General features: G+C 39.3%; 1 protein-coding gene across 1 annotated transcript in view; it reads right to left on the reverse strand.

The window, feature by feature from the left end:
* The window catches only part of LOC138591995 (titin-like), a 170653-nt gene extending 166414 nt beyond the window's left edge, over positions 1 to 4239 (reverse strand). The window contains 6 exon segments of the mRNA XM_069662571.1: positions 1059 to 1290; positions 1470 to 1690; positions 1785 to 1870; positions 2283 to 2570; positions 3239 to 3442; positions 4149 to 4239. Of these exon segments, the coding sequence (XP_069518672.1) occupies positions 1059 to 1290; positions 1470 to 1690; positions 1785 to 1870; positions 2283 to 2570; positions 3239 to 3442; positions 4149 to 4239 (1122 nt within the window).
* Positions 4240 to 23669: the final 19430 nt, after the last annotated feature.

Consider the following 23669-nt stretch of genomic DNA (forward strand, 5'->3'; position numbering starts at 1 on the left):
TTTGATTAAAGAAAATAATCCAGATTTTTACATGAATCTGAAGATTAAACACATAAATATCCAGAAGAGCTGCAAGTAAACGACGAGGACGAGATCTGAAGACGCTCAGCGGCCTCCAGGAGTGAATCCAGACGACCTGCAGGTGAAGCTGACGGAGCTCGATCACCTGCATCGTCTGCATCAGAATGTTAGTCAGTGAGACAGTACCTCGAGGGGAGACAGACAGACAGACAGGCAGAGAGACAGGCAGACAGACAGACAGACATGCAGACAGGCAGACAGAGAGACAGACAGACAGACAGGCAGGCAGACAGGCAGACAGACAGAGAGACAGGCAGACAGACAGATAGACATGCAGACAGGCAGACAGACAGAGAGACAGGCAGACAGACAGATAGACATGCAGACAGGCAGACAGGCAGACAGAGAGAGAGACAGGCAGACAGACAGACAGGCAGGCAGACAGACAGAGAGACAGACAGACAGGCAGGCAGACAGAGAGACAGACAGACAGGCAGGCTGACAGAGAGACAGGCAGACAGGCAGGCAGACAGAGAGACAGGCAGACAGGCAGGCAGACAGAGAGACAGGCCCCTCAGAGAGGTGATGAGAATAAACCCCTTCTACAGGTGCCGTTTTGTTGTCTCAGTCACAAACAGAATAAAAGTTCAGGTGTGCTTCATGAAGCTCGAGGTGAGCGGAGGCGGACCTGAAGGATCTCTGCATCATCGTCATGAACTCAGTGGGACAGAACAAATGAACCACTGATGATCTATAAAGCACCTTCACAGGATTCAGCCTCTAGTGGTGATCAGAGGAACTGCAGTTTAAGCCTTTGACCTGTAGGTGTTTGTACAGAGGTCCACAGGTGATGATGCAGAGGTATCAGGACCGTGCTGACTGAGTCTAAACAATGTAAAATAACAACACTGGGATAATCTGTGTCTCTAAATCAGATCCATCACCCTCCATCCTCCATGTTTCCCAAAGTGCTTCCTGAACAAGTCGACCACCAGATGGCGACGTGAACCCCCCACCCCAAGCGGGCCCCGTCTCACCTCTTTGACCCCGGTGACCTGTTGCTCCCAGCGCTGCTCCTGGCCCATCTGGGTGATACTGGTCATGCTGGTCATGCTGGTCATGCTGGTGTAGCTGGCCTCTGCCATGTAGTCTCCCTGCTTCCAGGGCGGCAGGACGTCGGCGCCGACAGCCACCTGCTTGCGTGTGGTGATCGGGGACTTGACTGGCCTGATGGGGGAGACTGAGAGTCTTGAAGTGGGAGAGGCAGGCCTGGAGACGGGGGAGGGAGGTCACATTACAGGCCTGTTGAGGGCCAACCTCCGGTAACAGCGTCACCCCGCTCACTGATCTAAAGTCACGCTGTCCGGCTGCTCTCTGCAGCCTTCAGCAGGAGTTCCACTAAAACACCTTCAGTAAACTCTCACATTAAAGCATATCATCCTACTTACCTGACAGGTGTGGGTGTTGGTGCCTTCACGTGTCGGACAGGTGATGGCGACTGTTGTCGTGCTCCGGTCACCTTGGCGACCAGTAAGGCCTGAGGCGGGGACTTGGATGTGGGTTTGGGGGGAACTCTGGGTGGAGTCTTGTGAGCCAGCTGCTGAGTGAGCTCGGCGCCCTCCACCTGCATCTCCATCATGCTGGTGGCCTGGAAACTGGCCTCCATCCTCTGAGGACGGAGCACAGGGAGAGAGGAGAGGATGAGCGGAGACTGAGGGACAATTAATGAGAAAATAACTGAAAAAGACTCAATTCATTCTCACCTTTTCCACTCTGGTCTGACGGGTCTGTGAAATCTGAGCGGTTGAAATCACTGTCTTTGTTTTCTTAGCTGGAACGGCTTCTTCACCTGAACACACAGACGCGTCTTTAGTGGCAGCTCAATGTCACGTGTCCTTACAGTCACTGACGTCTCCAAAGAACACGGTGCAAACTCATGTTCCTCGTGTATCATGAATCCTTTATCAGACCAATACAACTAAGCTAGGCTAACACTTTCCACCCACTCCTGCATGCTATGCTAGTCTGAACAGTACATTTAAAGTGTCTCCTGTTTCTCTTTAAGCTGAGATGTTTCATGAGTGATGTCCGACACCAGCAGGTTTAATGAAAACACACAGTATATTTTGGGCTTTGATGAAGCTAGGCTAACAGTTCCCCCTGCTTGCAGTCTTTGTGCTAAGCTAGGATACTTCTCAGTCATGAAGTGTATTTGCTTCTTAGGACACGGTTCAAAACGGTCAAAGGTTTGAAGTCCTCACCCTGAACCTGCAGCTCAGCGGTGGAGGTGGCCCGTCCGCTGCTGTTGGTGGCGGTCACAGAATATGTCCCAGAATCCTCTGGGAAGGCCTCAGCGATCAGCAGACTGTACAGGTCTCCTTCCTGAAGGATCCTGAAGTCGGCTGAGCTCTGGATTTCGGCTCCCTCTCTGAAGAACTTCACCACAGGTGTTGGGATTCCTGTCACACGGACGTCCAGCCTCACCTGGCTGCCCTGTCTCACTGTGGAGCTCTGCAGTCTCTGGAGGAAGCTGGGGGGCGCCGTCTCCGCTGCAGAGGGGGTATGGACACATTTAAATTAAAAGCAGCACTTCCCTTCAGGCCTCAGATGAGGCGTCAGTTCTGAAGTAACGCGGTTCTGCTTTCCATCTTTTATGATGGCCCTTTTTGCTGCCATGGTACACCCACTGGTTCCATCTTACTGTTCTCTGTCCTCATATTACATACGCTTGTACTGGGCTCTGTGTTTGAAACAACCCTCCTCATTTATGCTGATGACATGCTGCTGTCTCCCGTACGCTTCAAACTATGACCCTGCTGTCAGGTGTCGTATCCGGACTGTCTCCTCCGGACTACCTGACATTCTGATGTGCCTGTAAAATCAGGTGCCATACAACAGGCGGAGTGAGGGCTGGTTGGAGGATCAAACACACCATGTGGACAGAAGTGGGTTTCACCAACATTCAGCACTGTCTTCTTTGAACTTTAAGTAAAGCACGTTGGTTTCGTCAGGTTTGGTAGGACTGCAGCTAACTTTAGTTAAATAAGGTCAAAACATTCTTATTTCAACCAAAACCATGAACAAACAGCCAAATAGTTTCAATGACTAAAACCAAACTTCATTAACCAGGTGTTTACTAATTTACCAAAGTGATGCTGACCCGGTCCTGTCCTGCTCTCACCTGTAAGTGTTGGATTAAAGCCCCCCTTGCTCTCACCTGTAACCAGGAGTTCAGCGGTGCTCGTGGCTTGTCCAGCTCCGTTGGTTGCTCTGACAGAAAATCTTCCGCTGTGTGCGGCGGTCACAGCGGGGATCCTCAGAACAGCGCGGCCGTCGCTGAACGAGATCTGAACGCCGGGCAGAGCGGCGGCGGAAAGAACCTGGCCATCACGAAACCAGCTCACCTCAGGAACTGGAGAACCTGCGGAGGAGAGGAGAACCGGAGCGGCCCGCTGTCAGAGAACGAGCACTGAACCTCCTTTGTGCTCAGCTCTCAGACTTTCACACGACTCACATCAAAGTTGAATGTTTCGTGACTTTAACGTCAGAGTTTCTTTTCTAAACTGAGTGAACTTTTGTTGATGTTTGATTCCCTTTGTTCTCATCTTCAAAGGCCAGTGGATGAATCTCATTGGCTGAATGGTCGTCACCTGTTTACAGTCACAATGTGGACTCGGGCTCAGAATACATTGACTGAACTCTGTGAGGGTCAGCACAGTGTGCACCTCTCTGACAATAAAAGTACCAGCATGAAGATAAAGTACCAAAGTGTCACTTATCATTATACTTATTATACTACACAGTATTATTGAACGACCTCTGATGTTTGAGCTGGTACAGGAGGAGATCCCTGGTGACCGTAAGCACTGAGTGTCAGGACACGTCAGCGTCTATCAGTGGATCTTATTTTGATCTGAAGCAGGACGTCAGCTGAAGCCGTCGCATACATGGAGCACAGTAAACACACACACACATGTGGTGGAGCAGAACGAAGCAGAGCAGTGAAGGTCTACTTGGGTTCAGTACCGGAGTAACTCTGCCTCCAACCCTGATCACGGGTGAAGACAGGCTGCTGAACCTGTTTTATATCTCAGTAAACATTCAAAGTAAGTGAACACAGAACTTACCACTAACTTGAGCCTCAAACGTCGCGGCACTACCCTCAAGTGCCACGACGCTCTGCAGCGGCTGTGTGAACGTCGGTGCTTGTGTCGTCATGATGGCGGCACCCTGCAGACATACAGAAAGACAGAGTTGAGCTGTTAGTCCATCGTCCTCTGAAACATCAGTGAGCAGCTCAAACACTCTGACATGAGAGGGAGCAGGAGGAGACACAGGAGCTGCTGTGGGAGAGGAGAGAAATAACTCGTCTCTCCTGAAATAGACGACCAAATGTCTCCGTCCGTCACAGTGACACTCGGCAGAGCTCAGCCGCACACAGCTGGGATTATTGACAATCAGCCGACGTCTCTGACGGGATTCAAACTGCTGCTTTTTGTTAGTTAGTTATCCTATAGAAGTCTATGAGAAAATGCTCCTCCTCCTCTCCTGATGTATTCCCTCAGTAAACATGTTCCTAAAGAGTTTATGGTCTCAGTCTCTAGTTTCAAGTCTTCTTCAACACAGCATGATGTTCATTTAGTCACTGATGCTCCCATTGAGAGTCACACAGACCAGGAAGAGGGGAGGGGTTAGGGCGGGGCTACCTGTGACTGACAGGTCACTTCTACTGCTACATGAAAGAGTCATGTCCAGAATGTGTTTGTACTTAAAGACACTTGGAGGACTCAGCTGTTAATTTTTTAGTGAGTACATCATTAGCATCCAGATTAATATCACAGATAATTGCTAGCATTAATTAATAATGTTATTATTGCTAACCCCCTCTCTTCTCCAGCTCCACCCTTTCCTCCAGATATGGTCACTTCCTGCACCAAAAACACAAGAAGGCAGCGGCCAAATTGGCAACAGAAAAGCACAAACCAACGAGCGACGTCACTGTGGCTTCATCCACTTCCTGTTTACAGTCTGTATGAGTGAAACGGGAGATCACCCGACATCACAGTGACCACACTCGCTCTGTAACTGAAACACGGCAGGTTGAATGACGAGGTGTGCTCCAGATAATCACAGTTTGTTCCAGCAGCTGATCTGAGCTCAGAGTCTCTGAAAGATTTGAGGCATCACTTCTGCTCCCATGCTGCCTTCAGGTTCACATGTAGATAAAGTTCACATTCACAGCATCCAAGAGGTCAATTAAACACAACCTGTCTGTGTGAGAGAGGTGAGACACCAGCTCCAGTGCATGCCACAGAGGACACTTCCTGTCAGTGTTTCTAAGAACATTTCAGAACTGAAGAAGAAGAAGCAGCAGCTGTTTGAACTTCCTGTAGCAGCTCAGCTAAGAGGCTAATCGCTAACATTCAGCTTTTATTGGTGTTCAAATATAAAGTCAGCTGGATGAAGTGTCTCCTGCAGCTTCTGTCAGCAGGTTTGAGTTTCACAAACCAGAACAGAACTATAAATGTCAGGGGGCGAGGCCTGTTGGAGGGCAGAGGATGCTGACGGACAGCAGCAGCTGGAGGTCAGCCGCGTGTTCGAGTCATCATCAGAACAGAGAAGAAGAAGAAGTGACGGGTTAAACGTGTGCAAACAGCTGAGGCCGTCACGACAAACAAACTGAAGATGAGATCAGATGAAACCTGCAGCAGTGAAGAAGGAAACCTCTTATCAGCGGATTTCTGAAGTAACTCATTAACTAATAACTGATGGCTGTGACCTTGCTGTGACCTCAGTATAATTGTGACCCCCCCCCCGCGTGACCCCCCGCCGGGTTTTAAGTGTCGGATCAGGATCTAAGTTTAGCCTGGCTCAGTTTTACAGCTCACAGCTGCTCTGAGTGTCGGATAATAAACCTTTTTATCTTTGTTTGTTTCCATGGAAACGGCTATGTGTTGTGATTTACGATGAAAGTTATTCTTCTGTTTGACGTAAACATGACCTGTTTTTATTTTCCTCATGGATAAAGCCGTCTGAATGTGAAGGAGTCTGCAGTGTGTCCGTCACAGCTGAGCTCAATATTTTCAAGTGATAAAGAGTAACGTGAGCGTGAAGACGAGCTCCTTCACGTCGAACGCAAACTCTTTGTTTCATTATTATTCATGTGAAATAAAGATGATCTGTTTTCCACACGTCACATGTTACAGGAGCTTCTGTTCTTCCTTCTTTTGATCTGAAACATTTTTGATATATTTTGTGTTTATAGTCATTTTTTTGTACATTCATCATTTTATATGAAAATCTTTTCTGCTGTTTTTTTGTGTCTTTGTTTAACAAGTTCCATAAAAAATCATCTTTATTCTCACTGTTCGAATCACATGTTTTATTTATCTTTTCAGTGACATTTTAATTTGAGGTGAAAGCTGAATAAACTGTTCAGGATCAGTTCACAGACTATTTACAACCTAACGAGGTGTCAGCTCTGACAGCAGCTCAGACAGCAGCTCTAACAGCTGTTTACAGCGAGTGAACAAATGTTGTTTTCAGCCTCATGAGGAAAAATTATTGAAAGTCTGCAAAGGAAATTTTCTCTATTTCTTTTATTTTTTATATAAAATATTTGCATCATTCTCACAAATTCAATCTAAACTATAAAAGACATCTTTCAGATTAAGGTGTGTGTGTGTGTGTGCGTTTGTGTGTGTGTTTAAACATGGACTTCATATGTTTAAACATTGACTTTATATGTTTAAACTTTAACTTTATATGTTTAAACATTGACTTTATATATTTAAACTTTAACTTTATATATTTAAACATGGACTTTATTTAAACTTTAACTTTATATGTTTAAACATTGACTTTATATATTTAAACTTTGACTTTATATATTTAAACATGGACTTCATATGTTTAAACATTGACTTTATATGTTTAAACTTTGACTTTATATGTTTAAACATTGACTTTATATATTTAAACTTTGACTTTATATATTTAAACATGGACTTCATATGTTTAAACATTGACTTTATATGTTTAAACTTTGACTTTATATGTTTAAACTTTGACTTTATATATTTAAACATGGACTTCATATGTTTAAACTTTGACTTTATATGTTTAAACATGGACTTTATATATTTAAACTTTAACTTTATATATTTAAACTTTAACTTTATATATTTAAACATGGACTTTGTATATTTAAACATGGACTTTATATATTTAAACTTTAACTTTATGTTTAAACATTGACTTTATATATTTAAACTTTGACTTTATATGTTTAAACTTTAACTTTATATATTTAAACTTTAACTTTATATATTTAAACATGGACTTTGTATATTTAAACATGGACTTTATATATTTAAACTTTAACTTTATGTTTAAACATTGACTTTATATATTTAAACTTTGACTTTATATATTTAAACATGGACTTCATATATTTAAACTCTGACTGTATATCTTATCTTAGCATACATTTATGAAGTGCTACTCTGTGTGTAGCTTTGTATTTTTGGTGTGTTCTTTTTTGTGTAACTTTGTTGTATGTTTTACTCTGTACTGTTTGTTGTTGTCCTGTTTTTTGGTTTTGTGTTGACCTGCCAAGGGACTACAGACGCAAATTAGCTGAAAGCTGTAATCTGGTACCATACATCAAATGGTGACATTTATGTTTTATACTGTACATGGTCCCTTTTAAATAAAATACATTTATAATAATAACATTAAACATGGACTTTATATATTTAAACTTTGACTTTATATATTTAAACATGGACGTTATATATTTAAACTTTGACTTTATATATTTAAACTTTGACTCCATTTATTTAAAAATGGACTTTATATTTAAACATATACTTCATGTATTTAAACATGGACGTTATATATTTAAACTTTGACTTTATATATTTGAACATTGACCTGATATATTTAAACATTTACTATATATATTTAAACATTTATAAGCATTGACCTTATATACTTAAACATTGACTTTATATATTTAAACATTGACTTTATATATTTAAACTTTAACTTTATATATTTAAACATGGACTTTATATATTTAAACTTTGACTTTATATACTTAAACATTGACTTTATATATTTAAACATGGACTTTATATATTTAAACTTGAACTTTATATATTTAAACATGGACTTTATATATTTAAACTTTGACTTTATATATTTAAACATGGACTTTATATATTTAAACTTTAACTTTATATATTTAAACTTTGACTTTATATATTTAAGCTTTAACTTTATATATTTAAACTTTAACTTTATATATTTAAACATAGACTTTATATGTTTAAACTTTGACTTTATATATTTAAACATGGACTTTATATGTTTAAGCTTTGACTTTATATATTTAAACATGGACTTTATATGTTTAAACTTTGACTTTATATATTTAAACATGGACTTTATATGTTTAAGCTTTGACTTTATATATTTAAACATGGACTTTATATGTTTAAACTTTGACTTTATATATTTAAACATTGATTTTATATGTTTAAACTTTGAATTTATACATTTAAACTTTAACTTTATATATTTAAACATTGACTTTATATGTTTAAACTTTGAATTTATATATTTAAACTTTAACTTTATATGTTTAAACATGGACTTTATATATTTAAACATGGACTTTATATATTTAAACTTTAACTTTATATATTTAAACATGGACTTTGTATATTTAAACTTTAACTTTATATATTTAAACTTTAACTTTATATGTTTAAACATGGACTTTATATATTTAAACATGGACTTTATATATTTAAACTTTATCTTTATGTTTAAACATTGACTTTATATATTTAAACTTTGACTTTATATATTTAAACATGGACTTTATATGTTTAAACTCTGACTGTATATCTTATCTTAGCATACATTTATGAAGTGCTACTCTGTGTGTAGCTTTGTATTTTTGGTGTGTTCTTTTTTGTGTAACTTTGTTGTATGTTTTACTCTGTACTGTTTGTTGTTGTCCTGTTTTTTGGTTTTGTGTTGACCTGCCAAGGGACTACAGACGCAAATTAGCTGAAAGCTGTAATCTGGTACCATACATCAAATGGTGACATTTATGTTTTATACTGTACATGGTCCCTTTTAAATAAAATACATTTATAATAATAACATTAAACATGGACTTTATATATTTAAACTTTGACTTTATATATTTAAACATGGACGTTATATATTTAAACTTTGACTTTATATATTTTAACATGGACGTTATATATTTAAACTTTGACATTATATATTTAAACTTTGACTCCATATATTTAAAAATTGACTTTATATATTTAAACATTTATAAGCATTGACCTTATATACTTAAACATTGACTATATATATTTAAACATGGACTTTATATATTTAAACTTTAACTTTATATATTTAAACATGGACTTTATATATTTAAACTTTGACTTTATATGTTTAAACATTGACTTTATATGTTTAAACATGGACTTTATATGTTTAAACTTTGACTTTATATATTTAAACATGGACTTTATATATTTAAACTTTAACTTTATATATTTAAACATGGACTTTATATATTTAAACTTTGACTTTATATGTTTAAACATTGACTTTATATGTTTAAACATGGACTTTATATGTTTAAACTTTGACTTTATATGTTTAAACATTGACTTTATATGTTTAAACATGGACTTTATATGTTTAAACTTTGACTTTATATATTTAAACTTTGACTTTATATTTTTAAACATGGACTTTATATATTTAAACTTTAACTTTATATGTTTAAACATTGACTTTATATGTTTAAACATGGACTTTATATGTTTAAACTTTGACTTTATATATTTAAACATGGACTTTATATATTTAAACTTTAACTTTATATGTTTAAACATTGACTTTATATATTTAAACTTTAACTTTATATGTTTAAACATTGACTTTATATGTTTAAACATGGACTTTATATATTTAAACTTTAACTTTATATGTTTAAACATTGACTTTATATATTTAAACTTTGACTTTATATGTTTAAACTTTGACTTTATATATTTAAACATGGACTTTATATATTTAAACTTTAACTTTATATGTTTAAACATTGACTTTATATATTTAAACTTTGACTTTATATATTTAAACTTTAACTTTATATGTTTGAACTTTGACTTTATATATTTAAACATGGACTTTATATATTTAAACTTTAACTTTATATGTTTAAACATTGACTTTATATATTTAAACTTTGACTTTATATATTTAAACTTTAACTTTATATGTTTAAACATTGACTTTATATATTTAAACTTTAACTTTATATGTTTAAACATTGACTTTATATGTTTAAACATGGACTTTATATATTTAAACTTTAACTTTATATGTTTAAACATTGACTTTATATATTTAAACTTTGACTTTATATGTTTAAACTTTGACTTTATATATTTAAACATGGACTTTATATATTTAAACTTTAACTTTATATGTTTAAACATTGACTTTATATGTTTAAACTTTGACTTTATATATTTAAACTTTAACTTTATATGTTTAAACTTTGACTTTGTATATTTAAACATGGACTTTATATATTTAAACTTTAACTTTATATGTTTAAACATTGACTTTATATATTTAAACTTTGACTTTATATATTTAAACTTTGACTTTATATATTTAAACTTTAACTTTATATGTTTAAACATTGACTTTATATATTTAAACTTTAACTTTATATGTTTGAACTTTGACTTTATATATTTAAACATGGACTTTATATATTTAAACTTTGACTTTATATATTTAAACTTTTAACAGCTGTGTACCACCTGTCTGTGAACCTGTCTGTGAACCACCTGTCTGTGTACCACCTGTCTTTGAACCACCTGTCTGTGAACCTGTCTGTGTACCACCTGTCTGTGAACCTGTCTGTGAACCTGTCTGTGTACTGCAGTACCTGTCTGTGTACCTTTCTGTGAACCTGTCTGTGTACTGCAGTACCTGTCTGTGTACTGCAGTACTTGTCTGTGTACTGCAGTACCTGTCTGTGTACCTGTCTGTGTACTGCAAGACCTGTCTGTGTACTGCAGTACATGTCTGTGTACCTGTCTGTGTACCACCTATCTGTGAACCTGTCCTGTATTGCAGTCCCTCTCTGTGTACTGCAGTACCTGTCTGTGTACCACCTGTCTGTGTACTACAGTACCTGTCTGTGTACCATCTGTCTGTGTACTGCAGTACCTGTCTGTGTACCACCTGTCTGTGTACTGCAGTACCTGTCTGTGTACCACCTGTCTGTGAACCTGTCTGTGTACTGCAGTACCTGTCTGTGTACTACCTGTCTTTGTACTTGTCTGTGTACTATCTTTCTGTGTACCTGTCTGTGTACTACCTGTTTGTGTACAACCTGTCTGTGTACCTGTCTGTGTACCTGTCTGTGTGCTGCAGTACCTGTCTGTGTTCATCAGAGTCAGCTCACTGATTCACGTCTTCCGTTCAACAGGAAGTCAAACATGTCTGCCATCACATCAAAAGGCTTTTATTGTGAAAAAACGCCTTGTTTCCTCTCGATGAAGCAGTGAATTTAAACAACATTCATGTTTCATGTTAAAGATGGTTTTACAAAGAATCTCAGTTCAGTCCTCTCGTCTTTTGGAGCTGGAGATAGAAGGTTTCAGTTTCAGCAGGATAATGAAGAAGGCACAAGGTTTCCATGTGACAAAGACCTACAGATCAAACGTTTATAAAGTATGAAACTATACCGTGTGTTCGCTTAGTTTAATATGAAGAGTTTAAATCTCTCTGTTTTTACTTTTAGTACTCTATAAATAAAGTGACTTCACTGGTGATGTCATCAGCGTGGCTGACCTGTGATTGGACGAACAGCTGTGAGGCTGTGATAAGCTGTTCTGTCACATTATGCTGCATTGCTTCATTAAACTGAGCCTGTAGATGTTAAATCAAAGTATGAAAGAACCCAGTGAACGCTCAGCTTCATGTTCTTTCATTATTCGTCTGTGATTAAACCGCACATCCGTCTGTCTTCAATGATTCACAATGTTTCAACGTCCAAAGTAATTGTACATAAAATAAATCATTAAAGAAACAGCAGCATTGCTGTTAAATACATCTCTGACAGTCTCCGTCTTCAGACCGCTGCTTTAGAGAATCAGAGCTTCATACAAAACTTTAAACCCCAAAATATTGTCACAAACATACGTTCAAGGAGACGAAGGAAATGTGAGGACAGAAACGAAAAGTTTGGATTTCCACCAAACGACTAAAACATCTTACAAAACAACTAAGAGATCATGTGATTAAACTACTAAAAGAAAAGATGATAAAATAACTAAAAGAACAGATGATAAAATAACTAAAAGAACAGATGAAAGCAGCGACCAGCAGGGAGCAGAGCTGCAGTGATATTTACTGTGACAGAGTCATGTGACGCCTTATGGCCAGGAGCTCCACAAACACCTTCACGATGAATCTGAGCGACTTCCAGACATTTTAAAAAACAACAACATTTTAAAACTTCATACTGGATAGATAAGAGATTTTCTTTCACTGCCTGTGGTCCTTGAACGCCTCGTCAGGGCAGCTGTTTTTTTTTCAGCACTGTCAGCTGATTCGAGGTGTCGAGTTTCTCAAGTTCTCTCTGCAGACGACGCCTGATGGAACGCTGGTCCACTAATCAACAATCATACACAATCAATACACACCTTTACAGCAAAACTCCTCACACTGGATCAAACCCAGCTGATATTTACAGATCAGAATCTGAGCGACAGATATGGCAGTGGCCAAAAATACCCCAGCCCCCACCCTGCCCCGGCCGTTTGATTGACAGGCAGCATGTGGCACATAGCTGGAGGTGAAGTGATAGCCCTGCTGCTGATTCCCTTAAAAAGCCATCAGCCGCCCAGCTGACAGGCCTCCTGCATGCTCTCAGCAGCTATTCTTGGCCTCGGCAGATCCCTGCTCAGTCTGCTGCACGCGGCCGCTTCAGCCAGAAACATGTCAAACTCACACAGATACGCTTAAACACACCAGAATCCCCTGGGTCTGACCCCACACGCCGCTCAGGTTAGCAGTCAGCACACACACAAGTCACAGTTACTCAGTTACTCACTTGTTTCCACAAGAGTGCCTCGGACTGATGGGACGGAGCCCAAGTGACTCAAACTAGTCTCCTTATCCAGAAAGATGTTTCCAGAAAAATCCAAGATGAGAACGGTCGAGCCTCGAAATATCCCCCCCTTGAAAACAAAACTACACAGTGAGATTCCGTGTAGTTTTGCTTTTCCTCCTCGCAATCCCTCCACCCGAGGCGAGGCTGGGAATGCTCCAACTGCTCAGGAGGGCCCACACGGTGCTGTAGGTCTTTATACCAGGGGGGACAACCTGCATCATCACCCCACAGACCCGCCCCATTGGCTGCTGGGACACTCAGGGGGGCATGATGGGACATGGCAGCCATGTATGCCACCTCCACCCTGTGAGCCCCCGTCAGAGTGGATCCAGCTTTGATTAGATCGATGTGATCGAGTGGCGGCCGAGCGTTCAGATCTCTGAGAGAGAGACAGACGAGAAAAACGAGGAAAAGAAAGAAGATTGGGAGTTTAAGACAAACAGTCAGTGAGTCATTAAAAACCGCTGACCAAAAGGAGGCAGAGGCTGTCCCTGTCACTCAACCCCCCCATCCAACCCACTCACCCCCACCCCCTCACACCTCAGCAGCCTGCTGTTACAACACAGGACCAAACTGTTTACACTCTTCTTCTTCTACTTCATTTATTGATGCGCTCTTTTAGAATGAACCATGCAGCCTGAGAGATAGAGAAAGAGAGAGTGCGTGTGTGTGTGTGTGTGTGTGTGTGTGTGTGTGTGAGATAGAGAGAGTGAGAACTGTCTGCAGCTCTGTCATGCTTTGGTAACATCGTTTGGTAACCACCACTCAGCTGTCAATCATCCATCATCCAGTGATCTGCAGGGACTCAGAAACAGGAAAGTTGAAGTCTAATTAAACTCATAAATTCACGAATCACAGATCATTTAAATGTAAACAAACTGCAGGATTAAAAACCAACAACCTGTAATCACATCTGAGGTTAGATAATGGACCATTTGCTGCCTCATCCCCCACACAGGCCTGTCTCTGCTGTCCCCACATGGAGCTGCAGTAATGGTAATGATTAAAGATTGCAGACTTCCTGTTGGGTTAACGTCATGACAATAACAGACTGTTGGTATGTGTTGACATGATACATATGTGTATTGATGTTTTTAGCTGAAACCTGTTGCAGAGGTTGTATCTTTAAAAATTCTAGGGGGCGCTATGGAGCCGTTTCATGAGACCATATCAGGAGTAAATGTTCTGCTCTCCTGATGTGTGTGCAAAGTGTGCAAAGCACTTTTGTGTAACAAGGAATAAAAACATAGATAATAAAATGGTCATTTAAAAGAATATGTAACTATAAAGAATGTAAAACACTTTCTATGACTCCAAAGTCTACAGTGTAATAATAAAAGCACATTAAAAAGACATTATAATGCAACTACCATAACTATGATAACAACCATTACTATTATAACTACTATAACTACCATCACTACGTAATTACCATAACCACTGTAAGTACTATAACTACCATTGAACTATCATTACTACTATAACTACCATAACTATAATAACTACCATTACTGCTGTAACTACTATAACTACCATTTCTATTATAACTACTATAACTACCATTACTGCTGTAACTACTATAACTACCATTTCTATTATAACTACTATAGCTACCATTACTGCTGTAACTACTATAACTACCATTTCTATTATAACTACTATAGCTACCATAACTACTGTAACTACTATAACTACCATTTCTATTATAACTACTATAACTACCATTACTACTGTAACTACTTTAACTACCATTACTACTATAACTACCATAACCCCTGTAACTACTATAACTACCATTGAACTATCATTACTACTTTAACTACCATAACTACTATAACTACCATTACTGCTGTAAGTACTATAACTACCATTTCTATTATAACTACTATAGCTACCATAACTACTGTAACTACTATAACTACCATTTCTATTATAACTACTATAACTACCATTACTACTGTAACTACTTTAACTACCATTACTACTATAACTACCATAACCCCTGTAACTACTATAACTACCATTGAACTATCATTACTACTTTAACTACCATAACTACTATAACTACCATTACTGCTGTAAGTACTATAACTACCATTTCTATTATAACTACTATAGCTACCATAACTACTGTAACTACTATAACTACAATTTCTATTATAACTACTATGACTACCATTACTACTGTAACTACTATAACTACCATAACTGCTATAACTACCATAACTATGATAACAACCACTACTATTATAACTACTATAACTACCATAACTACAGTAACTACTAAAACTACCATTACTACTGTAACTACCATAACTACTATAACTACCATAACTATGATAACAACCATTACTATTATAACAACTATAACTACCATTACTACGTAACTACCATAACCACTGTAAGTACTATAACTACTATTGAACTATCATTACTACTATAACCATAACTACTGTAACTACCATAACTACCATTACTATTATAACTACCATTACTACTGTAACTACCATTATTACTATAACTACCATAACTAATATAACTACCATAACTACTGTAACTACCATTACTATGATAACAACCATTAGTACATTAACTACCATAACCACTGTAACTACTATAGCTACCATTGAACAATCATTACTACTTTAACTACCATAACTAATGTAACTACCATTACTACTATAACTACCATAACTATCATTACTATGATAACAACCATTACTACCGTAACTACCATAACTACTATAACTACCATAACCACTGTAACTACTATAGCTACCATTGAACAATCATTACTACTATAACTACCATAACTATCATTACTATGATAACAACCATTACTACCGTAACTACCATAACTACTATAACTACCATAACCACTGTAACTACTATAACAACCATTGAACTATCATTACTACTATAGCTACCTGTGAGCTCATCCATGGTGTAGTGTCCCAGCTACAAACATCGCACCCTGAGGCCCTCGTCCTCATATCAGGGGACTTTAATCATGCCTGGCTGTCTGCCACTCTCCCCACATTCACCCAGTATGTTGACTATCACACTAGAGATAATAAAACTTTGGACTTACTGAATGCAAACACCAATGATGCATAGAGCTCTTCACCCCGCCCCCACTGGGCCGCTCAGATCACAACCTGGTGAGACTGCAGCTCCTTTACATATCTATGGTGAAGAAACAACCCCCCACCAAAGGGTTTGTGAAGAAGAGGCCTGAGGAGGCCAGTGAGGCGCTGCAGGACTGCTTCGACACCACTGACTGGGAGGTGCTGTGCAGCCCACATGGAGAGGATATGGACACTTTGACCCACTGCATTACGGTCTATATTAACTTCTGTGTAGAGAACATTGTGCCCACCAGGAAAGTACTGTGTTTCTCCAATAACAAACCCTGGGTGACCCCTGAACTAAAGGCCCTGCTGATTGAGAAGAAAGGGTTTTTAGATCTGGGGACAGAGAGGAGCTGAGGACGGTGCAGAAGGAGGTAAAATGGAAAATCAGGGAAGGCAAGGCTAGCTACAAGGCTAAGATGGAGGAGCAGCTCCAGTAGATCAATGCAAGGGGGATCTGGAGAGGACTAAAAAACATCTCAGGTCACAGCAGAGGCCATGAGTGGGGTCCTGAAGCAGGAGACCAGGAGTGTGCAAACCAGCTCAATCTGTTTTTCAACAGATTTGACTCTGCTCCCACTCCTCCCCCCACCCATCAGAGCACAGACCAGCCAGACTCCCAGTCACTCCATCTCTGCCCACTGCCACCCCCCTTAACCCCCCTCTTCTCCTCCTCCTCCTCCTCCTCCTCCACCCCCGGTCTCTCCATAACAGCTGACCAGGTGAGAAGTGAGCTGAGGAAGATCAAGGCGAGAAAGGTCTGATGGCATCAGCTCCAGACTCTTAAAGGACTGTGCAGACCAGCTCTGTCAGGTGCTCCTGCACATCTTCAACCTGAGCCTGAGTCTGGAGAGGGTCCCAGCTCTGTGGAAGACTCCTGTGTGGTTCCAGTCCCGAAGACTACACATCCCAGGGAGCCCAACCACTTCAGACCTGTGGCCCTCACTTCTCACCTGATGAAGACCATGGAGAGGATCATTCTCAACAACATCCACTCCCTGGTGAGCTCAAATCTGGACCCCCTGCAGTTCGCTTATCAGGCCGTCATTGGAGTGGATGATGCAGTCATCTACCTGCTTCATAGATCGCTGTTCTTTGACTTCTCCAGTGCCTTCAACACGATCCAGCCGTCACTGCTCAGGGGGAAGCTAGAAGGAGTGGGAGGAGACTGTCACCTGGCTGCCTCACCAACAGACCACAGTATGTGAGGCTTCAGGACTGTGTGTCTGACATGGTGGTCTGCAGCACAGGGGTCCCACAGGAGACAGTACTTTCCCCTTTCTCTTCACCCTGTACACATCGGATTACAGTTAAAATTCTGGGAGCTGTCACCTCCAGAAGTTCTCCGATGATACAGCCATCGTTGGGTGTGTATCTGAAGGGAACAAACAGGAGTACGGGGAGGTCATCACCGACTTTGTTGACTGGTGCGAGATTAACCATCTTCAGCTCAACGCAAGCAAGACGAAGGAGATGGTGATCGACACCCCAGACTGCACCGGTGAGCATCCAGGGATTGGACATCGAGAGGGTGGAGACCTACAAATACCTGGGTGTTCACCTCAATAACAAACTGGACTGATCACACACAGACGTCCTGTACAAGAAGGGCCAAAGTCGTCTGCACCTGCTGAGGAGACTGAGGTCCTCTGGAGTGTGCAGGACTCTGTTACGGACACTTGACGACACTGTGGTGGCGTCTGCAGTCTTCTATGCAGCGGTCTGCTGGGGAGGAGGGAGCACAGAGAGGGACAGGAAGAGACTGGACAGACCGGTCAGGAGGGCCCATAGAGGAGGTGGGTGAGAGGAGGATGTTAGCCAAGCTGACATCGATCATGGACACTCCCTCTCACCCCCTGCATGAGACTGTGGGGACCTTAAGCAGCTCCTTCAGCAGCAGACTGAGACGCCCACCCTGCACGGAGCGCTACCACAGGTCCTTCCTCCCATCTGCAGTCAGACTCTGTAACACCTCATTATGTAATAACTGTGCTGCAACTATCATCAACATGCATACTACAATTATACATACATACATAGTTCATCAGGCTGTGCAATAATTCAGTGCAATCATTTCTGCTACACTGTGCAATATTACAGCAATATTTTTCTATTTCATTCTGGTCTTTAATGATGCTACACTCCACGTGTGTTTTGATTCTGGAAATGTGCGGAAAAATAACCCCTGCTTCTTTCGACAAGGAAAAATGTGAACATAGTGTGAATAGTTTGTTAATTACTTTGTTACTGTTACCATTTATATTGTGATATTTTTTTACTTTTTATCTTTTTATTGCCACCTACTTTGTGTTTCTTTTTTTTACTTGAGTGCTTTATTTAATTTGCCTGTGTTGTGAGCTGCTGTAACGAGCTAATTTCCCCTCAGTTAGATCAGGAAAGCTTATCTTATCTTATCTTTAAACACTCTGTAGTTCAGTGTACGCTCCCATTGGTCCTCCTCAGCCCCAATGATGTCACAGTGATGTCATCAGGCTACTACTTTCCGACTGGTACAGAATAACAATTTGAAAGAGGAAATGTGATCGTAATGCACCTGGACGGACAGTGTGTGGTGGCCACAGGCTTCTGCTCTAACTGCTGAAGGTTCACATGTTATTTTGTAGCAAATTTTTGTTTCATTAATTTATGTCATAAATTTTCAGTGAGGATAATGAGAGTGAATTATTTGCTACAGTTGCAGTGAAAGGTTATGAAAACTGACACATAAAAGAATAAAGAGGAGAGAGTGGGTGAGTTTAGTGACTTCATGTGTATTTGCACTGGGACACGTATGTCGCATGTAAAGTGATGCCACACACCACACTGTTTACAGCCAAAGCTAATGTGCAATGCCAGCCCGATGCCACAAGGGGCAGAGCAAAACACACTCAACAAGAAACATACAGAACAATACAAGGCTTAAACTGTAACAAAATTAAACACCATCAAACAAGAAGCACGAGTTTAAGATTGAGTTTAAAATGATTCCAGTTTAAGGTTCTGCAGGTACAAATACACGTTGATCCCTTGGACAGGAAGAACACATTCCCATTCCTGTTTGATGCTCCAAAGGTCACGAAGGGGGGCCTGATTACATAGACTTTGATCCACCAGTTTAATAAAATGATCAAAACATAAATGTTGAAGTGGTAATCTGAGTGGAGCTGCTGTAGATCTTTGATCAGTCTGTGTGGAGTTCATGAAATGATCCGTCCTTCTGTTTCAGCTCTGTGTTTTCTGGAACACACTCTGTTTTCTCTTTAATTTCCTATTCCACCAACGCTGTTGCAAATCTTTAGGTCAATATGCAAAGTAATTAGCAATATTATAGTGATTATAGACAGAATTTATTACTTGCTGTATTTCCTTTTCACTTTGATTGAGAATTGTTGGACGGAGCCTGAGAGTTAAGAAATCATAGCCAATGAGTGCTTCAGCTGTTTTCAGTGTGATCACACAGGACATGAGTTTGAGTATGAACCGGAAAGTGTTCTCATGAACCAACAGAGGACTGATTGATGAACTTGTTTACAGTGTTTTGTATTTGTCTGATTGTTGGGACAAAGTGCCGACACACTAACACTGATGTAGTAACATATCAGTGTTGATTCATGTGCACCTCGGCCTGTAAATGAACTAATACAACAGAAAGATGCAGAGGGGGGCCTGTGTGAAGAGCAGTGTGAGCGGGGGCTGCTCGGTTTTCTCTGCTGATCCATTTCTGTCTCTGTGTTTCGGGGGTTTTGCAACCATCTCAGCTGGTCGGCTCAGGTGTCAACAGAGAGGACAGCTGCAGGACACTAAATCCTGCTGAGAGTCCACAGAGGCTCACAGAAACCAGAGACACACGGGCCTTTAAACTGGGAGATCACACCATCAGCGCCCTCTACCACCGGTTACTGGTACTACAAGCAGCAGGCGGTCTGCAGAAACAATCCACTGAGACGACGAGACAAGAGAGCTGAAAACCTCCCAGGAAGATATAAAGTCAGTAACATGAATGTATGATAACATGAAGGTATGATAACATGAGTTTATGATAACATGAAGGTATGATGCATGAAGGTATCATAAAATTAGGTTATGATGACATGAAGCTATGATGACATGAATGTATGATGACATGAATGTATGATGACATGAATGTATGATAACATGAATGTATGATAACATGAAGGTATGATAACATGAATGTATGATAATATGAAGGTATGATAACATGAAGGTATCATAAAATTAGGTTATGATGACATGAAGCTATGATGACATGAATGTATGATGACATGAATGTATGATAACATGAGGGTATGATAACATGAGGTTATGATAACATGAAGGTATGATGACATGAAGCTATGATGACATGAATGTATGATAACATTAAGCTATGGTAACATGAAGGTATGATAACATGAAGGTATGATGACATGAAGGTATGATGACATGAATGTATGATGACATGAATGTATGATAACATGAGGGTATGATAACATGAGGTTATGATAACATGAATGTATGATGACATGAAGCTATGATGACATGAATGTATGATAACATTAAGCTATGGTAACATGAAGGTATGATAACATGAAGGTATGATGACATGAAGGTATGATGACATGAATGTATGATGCATGAAGGTATGATAACATGAAGGTATGATGCATGAATGTATGATAACATGAAGGTATGATAACATGAAGGTATGATAACATGAATTTATGATAACATGAATGTATGATAACATGAAGGTATGATAACATTAAGCTATGGTAACATGAAGGTATGATAACATGAAGGTATGATGACATGAAGGTATGATGACATGAATGTATGATGCATGAAGGTATGATAACATGAAGGTATGATAACATGAAGGTATGATGCATGAATGTATGATAACATGAAGGTATGATGCATGAATGTATGATAACATGAATGTATGATAACATGAAGGTATGATAACATGAATTTATGATAACATGAAGGTATGATAACATGAAGGTATGATGACATGAATGTATGATGCATGAAGGTATGATAACATGAATTTATGATAACATGAAGGTATGATGACATGAAGGTATGATGACATGAAGGTATGATAACATGAAGGTATGATAACATGAAGGTATGATGACATGAATGTATGATAACATGAAGGTATGATAACATGAAGGTATGATGACATGAATGTATGATGCATGAAGGTATGATAACATGAATTTATGATAACATGAATGTATGATAACATGAAGGTATGATAACATTAAGCTATGGTAACATGAAGGTATGATGACATGAAGGTATGATGACATGAATGTATGATGCATGAAGGTATGATAACATGAAGGTATGATAACATGAAGGTATGATGCATGAATGTATGATAACATGAAGGTATGATAACATGAATGTATGATAACATGAAGGTATGATAACATGAATTTATGATAACATGAAGATATGATAACATGAAGGTATGATGACATGAATGTATGATGCATGAAGGTATGATAACATGAATTTATGATAACATGAAGGTATGATAACATGAAGGTATGATGACATGAATGTATGATGCATGAAGGTATGATAACATGAAGGTATGATAACATGAATTTATGATGACATGAATGTATGATAACATGAAGGTATGATAACATGAAGGTATGATAACATGAAGGTATGATGACATGAATGTATGATGCATGAATGTATGATAACATGAAGGTATGATAACATGAATGTATGATAACATGAAGGTATGATAACATGAATTTATGATAACATGAAGGTATGATAACATGAAGGTATGATGACATGAATGTATGATGCATGAAGGTATGATAACATGAAGGTATGATAACATGAAGGTATGATAACATGAATTTATGATAACATGAAGGTATGATAACATGAAGGTATGATGACATGAATGTATGATGCATGAAGGTATGATAACATGAAGGTATGATAACATGAAGGTATGATGACATGAATGTATGATGCATGAAGGTATGATAACATGAAGGTATGATAACATGAAGGTATGATGACATGAATGTATGATGCATGAAGGTATGATAACATGAAGGTATGATAACATGAAGGTATGATAACATGAATGTATGATAACATGAATGTATACAGATTCAGAGAGAGGAGACAAGAGCCCCCTGGTGGTAAGCCCACTTTGGTACTTTTGGGGGCCCAATGAGAGTTCTTGGTGGGTGACCCACTAAGGGTGTGTCCACTGAGAGCTCTCTCAGCCCCCCTTGTGTCAACAGTACAGCCCAGTTCTCAGCTGTTTGGCCATCCTGTGGTGCGCTCTGTCGGCACAGCCTTAATGTTCTAATTACAAAAGGCTGCTATATTTACATTTGCAGGGCTGACACAAATCTCCGTTACATGCATTTAAACTAATACATGACACATTGTAAAAAATGTAGTTTATGCATTTCGTATGTGTCCATGAAGAATTATAGTTTGTATTCAAAGACGTATTGGTTAAGTTCTTGTTACTGCACCTGAAGACGAGATCATATTAATCCACTATCACGCTGTGATTAACAGCAGAACAGCTTCTTGTGTCGGTCTGAAGCAGAAAGTTCAGTGACTGTAGTGTTAGTGTTAGTTACGTCTCCTCTCGCCGTTCCTCCTCTACTCTGCTACTCGGGAACAGAACGCTGCAGGAGCCCCATTTGTCCACAGAGCTGTCAATCATGAGGCCACACCCCCTTTTGACAACATGAAATAACTAATTAAAAGTAAACTTGTCAGATAAATGAAGACTTGGACGTAAATCAGCATGATAAGAACTAACTATAATGACAGAAACCACGTTTGAGAAAAATGTATTTGACGTGTATTTTGATTTTATAGTTTGACTCATGTCCCATCTGTTAACATGGAGGAGGCGGGCTTTATGAGCTATACTGCAGCCAGTCAGCAGGGGGCGACAGAGAGGGTTTGGCTTCACTTTTAGGGAGCTGTCATGTCGGCCGTCGTTTTTACAGTCTACGCTGCAGACCCCTCACACCCCGGACACAAACTGTTCAGACTCCTCCCCTCTGGCAGGCGATACAGAGCTCTGTACGCCAAAACATCCAGACACAGGAACAGTCTCTTTCCCAGGCTGTCACTCTGATGAACTCTTCACTCAGTGTCAGGAACAGTTCATGTACAATAACCAAATCAGCTGTACATAAAGGACAAAAAATCCACTGTTATTTATGTTATTTATGATTTATTGTTATTGTTAAAACATTTTCATCTAC

Source organism: Semicossyphus pulcher, unplaced genomic scaffold (genome assembly GCF_022749685.1).
Source record: "Semicossyphus pulcher isolate SPU_LCO1_2020_fin unplaced genomic scaffold, fSemPul1.0.p SCAF_15, whole genome shotgun sequence".
In the NCBI taxonomy this organism is placed as follows: domain Eukaryota; kingdom Metazoa; phylum Chordata; class Actinopteri; order Labriformes; family Labridae; genus Semicossyphus; species Semicossyphus pulcher.